At 62.8% G+C, this 10,185-nt stretch overlaps 1 protein-coding gene across 1 annotated transcript; it reads right to left on the minus strand.

Moving 5' to 3' along the window:
- Positions 1-202: 202 nt before the first annotated feature.
- Positions 203-6,248, minus strand: LOC124304699 (uncharacterized). Its single transcript, XM_046763248.1, has 3 exons — positions 5,941-6,248; positions 3,342-5,694; positions 203-3,277 (listed from the first exon to the last, which is right to left on the minus strand). Exons 1-3 carry the CDS (start codon positions 6,246-6,248, stop codon positions 203-205), a joined length of 5,736 nt encoding a protein of 1,911 aa, XP_046619204.1.
- Positions 6,249-10,185: the final 3,937 nt, after the last annotated feature.

Below are 10,185 nucleotides of genomic sequence, written 5' to 3' on the forward strand. Positions count from 1 at the left end.
AGAGGCCCTAGCCCTAACCCTAACCGGGGGCCTACTGCGACCTACGCCGCGCTACCTGTCACCACCTATGCCCCTCTGCGCCTCCCCCGGCCCGCCCTGAGGGACGGAGCGGAGCTCGGCCGGCAACCCACCCCGCTAACCCGTTCAGGTCCCCACCTATCCGAACTACCGCTGTTCTGCCGTTCGGCCCGCGTATCCTACTCTACCGGGTCTCATTTCCCCCGCGCTGCGAGGCCTGCTGCTGCCGCGCTCTCTCCTCTATCTCTTTCGCGGCGATCACCCGCTCCGCGAAGCGGGCCACTGCCGCCCATCCCTCTCCCGAGCTCGACATCGCTCGTACTAATCCAGGCAGGGTCAGGTCCCCCCCAATGGCCTCCCGCAGGGCCGCTCTATCCTCCGCCCACGCTGGGCATGTTTCCACTGTGTGGCTCGCTGTGTCCGCGGCCCCCCCGCAGTGCTGGCAGTCCGGCCGTTCCGCCCTTCCTATCCTGTGCAGGAAGTCGGCGAAACAGCCGTGGCCCGTCAGCACCTGGGTCAGCCGGAAGGTCAGCCCTCCGTGTCCCCTGCCGTGCCACTCATCCCAGTTGCCTTCAATCGCCGCTCTCAACCTCCCACTGGGGAGGTCGGGACCCTCCAGGGACCTCCTCCAACATTCGCGGGCAACGAGGAGCTCTCTCGCCTTTACAGCCTTTGCTTCTTCAGCCGAGTAGACTCCCGTAATCGCTCGCGCCTCCCGCATCCAGCCATATGCCCGTCGGTAGGCACCAGCCACCAAGTGCAGCGGCGTTGTTCGGGCTAGCAGGGTGACGGATACCATGGACGCCGTCCGGTATGCCGCGACCACTCTCGTGCAGATCTTCCGCTGGAGTTTCCCCATGGCTCGTTGGATGGGCCTGGATCCTTCCGCCACGTCCCCCCATACCGGGGCCCCGTACAAGATGACCGCGAACAGGGTCCCTGCATATAGTCGCCGCTTCGCCTCCGACGGCCCTCTCAGGTTCGGCATTAGTCGGGATAGGGCCCTCGTGATGCCCCCGACCTTTGCTTCCATCGCCGCGAAGTGCACCCGGAACGTAAGCCCGGAGTCCAGCCAGACCCCAAGGTACTTCATGGATCCCGCCAGTGGGATCCTCTGCGAGCCCACCCTCACGTCCGGGGTGTGTCCCACCATCCCCTTTCCAGCGCGGCCGAAGAGGACCGCCTCCGTCTTATCGGCAGAAATTCTCAGCCCAAGGCCCGTTATGCTTCGGCACACCCTCGCCACCATTACGTTGGCCAGCGCCACCGCTGAAGCCGGGTCCGCCGCGGCACTCAGGACCAGGGTGTCATCCGCGTAACATACTACCGCGGTATCCGGCTCCGCTCCAACCTGCAGGACCTGGTCGAACGACATGATCCACAGTAGGGGACCTAACACAGATCCCTGCGGAACTCCAGCTGTCACCTCCAGGCTGCTCACTCCCCCGCCCTCCGTTACGTACTCGACGTACCTGTGACAAAGATAATTGTTAATAACATGCCGTATATACGCGGGTACTCCCTTTGTCGCGAGCGCGTTCGTGATGACTGGCCATGGGAGGCTGTTGAACGCGTTGGCTATATCAAGAGATACAGCTACCGCGCAGCCTCCCATCCTTGTGGCGCCCTCGACAAACTCCCGCACTCTAATGAGCGCGTCGATCGTTGACCGTCCTTTCCGAAAACCGTACTGATCGTCTGACAGCCGTGCCCGGGGGTTCTCCTCCATCCAGTCCCCCAATCGGGAAACCAGTACCCTTTCAAACGCCTTCCCCAGTTCGCCCAGAAGGCATATAGGTCTGACCTTAGGAAGAGGTCCGCCGGACGTGCCTCCTTTGGGGATGAGCACTAGGCGGGCCCTCTTCCAAGTTCGCGGGACGTGCCCCTCCCGTAGGCACGCCGTAAACATCTTGGCAATCAGGGTGGTCATCCCCTCGGGGACTCCCGCCCACGCGGCTCCTCTGACGCCGTCTGGTCCCGGGGCGGTGTTTCGCCCGCTCCCCTTCTTAAACGCGGACTGAACTTCTTCGGTCGTGACCGCCCAACCCTCATCCCAGCTCCGGTCTTCCTGGCCTATCGGTGCGCTGCCCTCTCCTCTTGGGAATAACGCCGTAAGGAGTCTCCCCAGGGTTTGGCTGTCGAGAGTTTCTGTCAGCCCCCTCGTGGCGGTGCGAAGCCTGCCCAGCACTAGTTTGTATGGTAGGCCCCATGGGTCCGCTTCCACGGAACCCACGAGGTCTTCCCAGGCTTTGGCCTTCGCAGCCTTGATGCCATCCCGCAGCCTCCGTTTGCTGGCACGGTACTCGGCCTCTGCATCATGGTGGGGGCCGCTGGCCGCTCTCCTGATTCTGGTAAGCCGTCTTCTTGCTGCCACGCAGCGCCTGCGCTGTTCAGTCAGGTCCTCGTTCCACCAGTGTGTGGTCCTCCTGCAGCTCTTGGGTCGGGCTCTGGGAGCAGCCGCGTCGCAAGCCTGCGTCATGGCTCTCTCCACCCATGCGGCGAGGCCGGCCGATGTGGTCTGATCCTCTCCCGTTGGTCCCCATGCCAGACAGGTCTCTAGGGATTCCCGGAAGCACTCTGTTTTGAATTTACGCCAGTTCCATCGTGCGTGTCCCCCCCCGGCCACAGATCTCACGCGCCGGGGGACCCGTACCTCGTAAACTATGTAGAGATGGTCCGATAGCGTCTCCGTCTCCGTAAGGACCCGCCATTGCTGTACCATCGGCGTCAAATTCGGCGTCGACCACGTCAGGTCGACAACCGAATAGCCCTGTGCCCTGACACATGTTGCCGTGCACCCATCATTATGCAGGCTTATTCCGCACGACGCCGCCCATCTCTCCAGAAGCTCCCCCCTGCGGTTGCTCCCCGTTGGGTCCCATGTCGGCGAGCGGGCGTTAAAATCGCCGCCCACCAATACTCCCCTACCGCCACCGCCAGCTGACCGGACCACCCGATCCAGGTCGTCCATGAATGCCTCAAAGGCTTGCATGGAGACGTTGGGGGATATGTAGACAGACACAATTGCTAGATTTCCGCATTTAGCCGCTACGTACCCCCTTCCCCTCTCCAGTAGGGAGCACCGTGGTGCATCACCCTCCGTCCTCCAAAATATGGCCGCAAGGCCATCCTCACTGCTCAGCCAACTGTCTGCACCCGGGATGGAGTGTGGCTCGGATATGAGACACACATCCACCCCCTCTTCCAGCGCGAACTGGCTCAGTAGGTCCTGAGCCCCCCGGCTATGATTCAGGTTGCCCTGTAAGAAGAACCTGGCCATCTGTTATGTTCCTGGCTACGGGCCCCCGACCCCGTTCGCTAACCGACGCGCAGCGTCCCGACCCCATCCTGTGGGCGCTGTTCCTCCCCTTGGTATCGCACACTACACATTTCGGGGCGGATGTGCAGCTCCTCGCCTGGTGCCCCTCGCTGCCGCATCTGAAGCACGCGCGCCCACGCGCTGCCGGTGCGTTGCACGAGGTGCCTATGTGGCCAAAGCCCCAGCACCTATAACATTGCCGGGGCCGCGCCTCCAGTAGCTCGACTCTGGCTATGGTCCAGCCTATTTTAAATTTCCCCTTTGCCGCTACGGTTGTGGCTGCTCTTAGGGGGCATTGCACCCAGGCGCTGAAGAGCCCGCCAGCCATTCTGCGAGGGGGGCCTACACGTATCTCCTGTGGGCCGCATCCTCCCTGCTCCGCTAGGGTGCGGGCCAGCTCCTCAGTTGTAACCGAATCGTCCAGCCCTTGCACTCTCAACTCCCCCTTAGTTGACGGTCGCGTCACCTGGACCGCATCGCCATATCTCTCTCCGATTATGTTGGAGAGCCGCTCCGCCAAGGCGTCCGCCTTCTTTGCATTTTCGGGTCCGGGTATCTCAATGAGTACCCCACCGTTGGCTGCTCGCCGGACCCTGGTCCCTCCTATATCCAACTCCTCTAGTTGTATTTTGCTACGGGCGAATTGCAGGATTTCTGCATATCGGGAGCTCTCCCCTCTGCACTTAATTGCAACCGCCGCGGTTCTCGGGGCCTTTCGCGCGACTCCGGGCGGTTTGCTCGCCCCTGTCTGCGCCTGTGTCGACGGTGGGACCCTTAGTCTGGCCTCCGCTGCCGACCCACTATGGTTTGCCCCTCCGGAGGGGGTCCCTGCGGTTAGTCGCTCCTCCTTCTTCTTCCTCTTTACGTTCGCCGTCGCGCCTTTCCGTCGCACCTCGACCCAAGCGACGTCGTCTGTCTCCATTGGGGAGTCAGCCGCGCCTGGGGCTTCCACCATAGGCTTGGCGATTTCTCGGGCAGTGTTAGGCACCGCAGACGCTTTGCTGGGCGGTTCGGGGCCTGCACCTCTTCCTCTTGCGGCGCCCAGGGCAGTCGCGGTGAGGCTTAGGTTTGGGCTTCCCCCGTCTCTCGTGCTGCTCAGCATGTGGGAGATCCGGTTCACCTCTTCTCGAACTTGCCTGAGGGCCGCTGCTTGCCTGGCCAGCTCTTCACTCCTGGCCCTGTCCTCATCCGGGACCAGGTAAAGCTCGGAGTCCGTGAATCGGAGTCCGAGATCTGACGCGCCGGTCGACGTCGCTGTGGGCTGGCCCTCGCTGGTTTCCACTGCCGTGCCCACCGCTGCCGCCTGAATATCGAGCGACAGCGTTGTTGGGGGTGTCCCCCTGGTGACCGTCGCGTAGGTATCTACGACGGGGGTTTTTGCCCCGGTCTGGGCTCTCCCTAGGGCCACCCGATACTCCTCGAGCTTTCTCTGTAGTTTCTCTCTCTCCCTCATTCCATCCTGGACCTGGATTTCCAACCTCCTCTTCTCCTCCAGGAGCTCTGCGGGACCGGCTGCCATTTCCGCTTTGCCGGTAAGGGTGAGCAAGGCGTTTTTCGCCCAGCCCACTCTTCTTTTTATTTCCCCGCTCATCCTACCGTTCATAGATTTGCATCTTACCCTGATGCCATCGATTTCCTCAATCCAGTCTCTGATCTGGGCTCCCAGATCTGCCGCGGTCATATGTCTGTATTCGGCGGGACCTATGCCCGCCGGCGTGTCTTCTGGGGAACTCGTCCCCGTACCGGTGGTCTTTCCCCTGGCCTTCGTGGCGGTAGGGGGGGGTTTTGCCATCCCCGGACGTTGACTGTGTGTAGCTTCCTCGGATGCCGAGTCGTCTGTGTCCGAGCCCCCTGCGGCGTAGGCTCCCTTGTTGTTGAGGACAACGCGCCGCTTTTTGTCCTTAGGGCGCGTACCAGTACTTTTCTTTTGCTGTTGTTGCTGTCCTTCACTCTCGTTGGCCGAAGGCGCATCTCTCGCCTCTCCGGCCCCGCTTTCTACGGCTCCCGGTATGCCTCCCCGCGTACTTACCGGCCTGCGCGACAGGGTCGGCTCCTCGTCGTCCGTGGAACTCGCGACTCCTGGTGGGGTGAGCTCGCTCCCCTTCCTCTTGCTCCCCTGTTGGCACAGCGTCTGCGGGGGTTGCTTATCTGCAGGTGCCGTTGTCGTGGTCTCCCCCTTCCCCTCCTTCCCAGGGGCCTTGGCCGCATGTGTATCAGCCACTGGGTCCGTTCCCGTATTTGCCGTGACTGGGGGCCAGCTAATTCCCCTAACGATGGGGCGTCCCCGTATCTCCCTGTCCTCTCCTCCTCCTCCTTGCTTGGGTTTATTTGGGTGATCAAAAATTGAGATATCCATTCTGTAACAAAAAGTAAATAACGACGGTTCGGCCATCATGGCAGCCACACCGCGGTGTGGCATCTATCCCCGCCGGTAAGAGTCCTACCCCCTCGAACGGAAGCCGCTGTCGGTTTGTCAGGTGGTCTGCCCTATCCGCTCGAACCCCCCGTCCCTACATCTTTAACGTCGCCAGGCCGGGGATTCCCCTGTCAATCCGAAACAGGGTAGGCCCCGACCCGGTAAGACGTTGCCGGATTTGCCCTACCGGACGTCGGGTATGAGGAAATACTGACCGGGTAATCCTCCACACATGCGCCCGGGATCCGAGGTTTGACTCCCAGATTGGCTCCAGTCAGCTGCGAGGAGCGGTTCTCCCACTTTGGACATGTGGTTTCCTGGGACCTTCGCCAGGGAACCGAGGTTCCGTGGCCTTACGTTTACCCGTAGTACGCCACAGAGGTCCGGTAAAGGTACTGACTTCACCCGCAGCCCCGGTCGGTCGGCAACTACTCCTTCCTTGGCTAGTCTCTGAGAAATCGCCCCAGGGGCCCCGACCGCATCCCATGTATACATCGCCCATTCACACTAACATTCATACACCCAGCCCCGAGGGGCTGGGCCGACTGTTCTTAGTGGACGCTCGTCTAGAATCACTTCCGCCACGGGGTTTTGAAGCCCCGGGGCGTCGGGTCGTCGAGATTCATCGCGGCCGTCAAGCCCCTACACCACGACAAGGTGACAGCCGACGTAGGGGAACCTAACCTAACCTAACCTAACCTAACCTAACCTAACCCAACCCAACCCAACCCAACCCAACCCAACCCAACCCAACCCAACCCAACCTAACCTAACCTAACCTAACCTAACCTTTATTTTTTTTTTTTTTTTTTTTTTTTTTTTTTTTTTTTTCATTCCCATCCATTCCCATCCCTGTCCCCGTCGCCGTCCCCGTCCCCGTCGCCGTCGCCGTCGCCGTCCCCGTCCCCGTCCCCGTCGCCGTCACCGTCCCCGTCGCCGTCGCCGTCCCCGTCGCCGTCGCCGTCCCCGTCGCCGTCCCCGTCGCCGTCGCCGTCGCCGTCCCCGTCGCCGTCGCCGTCCCCGTCGCCGTCGCCGTCCCCGTCGCCGTCCCCGTCGCCGTCGCCGTCGCCGTCCCCGTCGCCGTCGCCGTCGCCGTCGCCGTCCCCGTCGCCGTCCCCGTCGTCGTCCCCGTCGCCGTCACCGTCGCCGTCCCCGTCGCCGTCGCCGTCGCCGTCCTCGTCGCCGTCGCCGTCCCCGTCGCCGTCCCCGTGGCCGTCCCCGTCGCCGTCGCCGTCACCGTCCCCGTCGCCGTCGCCGTCCCCGTCGCCGTCGCCGTCCCCGTCGCCGTCGCCGTCGCCGTCCTCGTCGCCGTCGCCGTCCCCGTCGCCGTCCCCGTCGCAGTCCCCGTCGCCGTCGCCGTCCCCGTCGCCGTCCCAGACCAGTCCCAGACCAGACCCAGACCAGTCCCAGACCAGTCCCAGACCAGTCCCAGACCAGTCCCAGACCAGTCCCAGACCAGACCCAGACCAGTCCCGGACCTGTCCCAGACCAGTCCCAGACCAGACCCAGACCAGTCCCAGACCAGTCCCAGACCAGTCCCAGACCAGTCCCAGACCAGTCCCAGACCAGTCCCAGACCAGCGCCAGACCAGCGCCAGACCAGCGCCAGACCACCAGCGCCAGACCAGCGCCAGACCACCAGCGCCAGACCAGCGCCAGACCAGCGCCAGACCAGCGCCAGACCACCAGCGCCAGACCAGCGCCAGACCAGCGCCAGACCAGCACAGACCAGCACAGACCAGCACAGACCAGCACAGACCAGCACAGGCCAGCACAGACCAGCACAGACCAGCACAGACCAGCACAGACCAGCACAGACCAGCACAGACCAGCACAGACCGGCACAGACCGGCACAGACCGGCACAGACCGGCACAGACCGGCACAGACCGGCACAGACCGGCACAGACCAGTCCCAGACCAGCGCCAGACCAGTCCCAGACAAGTCCCAGACCAGTCCCAGACCAGACCCAGACCAGTCCCAGACCAGTCCCAGACCAGTCCCAGACCAGTCCCAGACCAGTCCCAGACCAGACCCAGACCAGTCCCAGACCAGTCCCAGACCAGTCCCAGACCAGTCCCAGACCAGTCCCAGACCAGTCCCAGACCAGACCCAGACCAGTCCCAGACCAGTCCCAGACCAGTCCCAGACCGGTCCCAGACCAGTCCCAGACCAGCGCCAGACCAGCGCCAGACCAGCGCCAGACCACCAGCGCCAGACCAGCGCCAGACCACCAGCGACAGACCAGCGCCAGACCAGCGTCAGACCAGCGCCAGACCAGCGCCAGACCACCAGCGCCAGACCAGCGCCAGACCAGCGCCATACCAGCACTGACCAGCACAGACCAGCACAGGCCAGCACAGACCAGCACAGACCAGCACAGACCAGCACAGACCAGCACAGACCAGCACAGACCAGCACAGACCAGCACAGACCAGCACAGACCAGCACAGACCAGCAAAGACCAGCACAGACCAGCACAGACCAGCACAGACCAGCACTGACCAGCACAGACCAGCACAGACCAGCACAGACCAGCACAGACCAGCACAGACCAGTCCCAGACCAGTCCCAGACCAGCGCCAGACCAGCGCCAGACCAGTCCCAGACCAGTCCCAGACCAGCACAGACCAGTCCCAGACCAGTCCCAGACCAGCACAGACCAGTCCCAGACCAGCACAGACCAGCACAGACCAGCACAGACCGGCACAGACCGGCACAGACCGGCACAGACCGGCACAGACCAGCACAGACCGGCACAGACCTGCACAGACCAGTCCCAGACCAGCGCCAGACCAGTCCCAGACCAGCACAGACCATCACAGACCAGCACAGACCAGCACAGACCAGCACAGACCAGCACAGACCAGCACAGACCAGCACAGACCAGCACAGACCAGCACAGACCAGCACAGACCAGCGCCAGACCAGTCCCAGACCAGCACAGACCATCACAGACCAGCACAGACCAGCACAGACCAGCACAGACCAGCACAGACCAGCACAGACCGGCACAAACCGGCACAGACCGGCACAGACCAGTCCCAGACCAGCGCCAGACCAGTCCCAGACCAGCACAGACCAGCACAGACCAGCACAGACCAGCACAGACCAGCACAGACCAGCACAGACCGGCACAGACCGGCACAGACCGGCACAGACCGGCACAGACCGGCACAGACCGGCACAGACCGGCACAGACCAGTTCCAGACCAGCGCCAGACCAGCACAGACCAGCACAGACCAGCACAGACCAGCACAGACCAGCACAGACCAGCACAGACCGGCACAGACCAGTTCCAGACCAGCGCCAGACCAGCACAGACCAGCACAGACCAGCACAGACCAGCACAGACCAGCACAGACCAGCACAGACCAGCACAGACCAGCACAGACCAGCACAGACCAGCACAGACCAGCACAGACCGGCACAGACCGGCACAGACCGGCACAGACCGGCACAGACCAGCACAGACCGGCACAGACCAGCACAGACCAGCACAGACCAGCACAGACCAGCACAGACCAGCACAGACCAGCACAGACCAGCACAGACCAGCACAGACCGGCACAGACCAGCACAGACCGGTACAGACCTGCACAGACCAGTCCCAGACCAGCGCCAGACCAGTCCCAGACCAGCACAGACCATCACAGACCAGCACAGACCAGCACAGACCAGCACAGACCAGCACAGACCAGCACAGACCAGCACAGACCAGCACAGACCAGCACAGACCGGCACAGACCGGCACAGACCAGCACAGACCGGCACAGACCGGCACAGACCGGCACAGACCGGCACAGACCGGCACAGACCGGCACAGACCGGCACAGACCAGTCCCAGACCAGCGCCAGACCAGTCCCAGACCAGCACAGACCAGCACAGACCAGCACAGACCAGTCCCAGACCAGTCCCAGACCAGCGCCAGACCAGCGCCAGACCAGTCCCAGACCAGTCCCAGACCAGCGCCAGACCAGTCCCAGACCAGTCCCAGACCAGCATAGACCAGCACAGACCAGCACAGACCAGCACAGACCAGCACAGACCAGCACAGACCAGCACAGACCAGCACAGACCAGCACAGACCAGCACAGACCAGCACAGACCGGCACAGACCAGCACAGACCAGCACAGACCGGCACAGACCAACCTTTTTTTTTTTTTTTTTTTTTTTTTTTGTTCAGCGGTGAAGGGGAAATCTTCAAAAGACATCCGGTTGTTCTTGGATGTCATCGGATAGTGCCGGATTTTCACCGGCTAAAACCCCTCCGCCGCTCATCACCCAGGACGAGGCGGAACCGCTTTCGCATTACTTTACCTCGTCCCTGTGGCCGGCCTGTTTTCCTGGCCTCTTATTCTCTCCGTGGATAGCTCGCCAGCCGGCGCGGAGCATGCTCCTTGCCGGCCTGTCAAGGCTGCGCCTCCCTT

Source organism: Neodiprion virginianus, chromosome 5 (genome assembly GCF_021901495.1).
Source record: "Neodiprion virginianus isolate iyNeoVirg1 chromosome 5, iyNeoVirg1.1, whole genome shotgun sequence".
NCBI lineage: Eukaryota > Metazoa > Arthropoda > Insecta > Hymenoptera > Diprionidae > Neodiprion > Neodiprion virginianus.

What these genes read in the sequence shown, in the direction of transcription:
- LOC124304699 (XM_046763248.1), bottom strand. Translation starts at nt 6,248, where the DNA reads ATGTATACATGGGATGCGGTCGGGGCCCCTGGGGCGATTTCTCAGAGA. An exon ending in TTCCTCATACCCGACGTCCG is followed by an intron (nt 5,695 to 5,940) that starts GTAGGGCAAATC and finishes TTTTTGTTACAG; the next exon opens with AATGGATATCTCAATTTTTG. An exon ending in GGTCGGGACGCTGCGCGTCG is followed by an intron (nt 3,278 to 3,341) that starts GTTAGCGAACGG and finishes TTCTTCTTACAG; the next exon opens with GGCAACCTGAATCATAGCCG.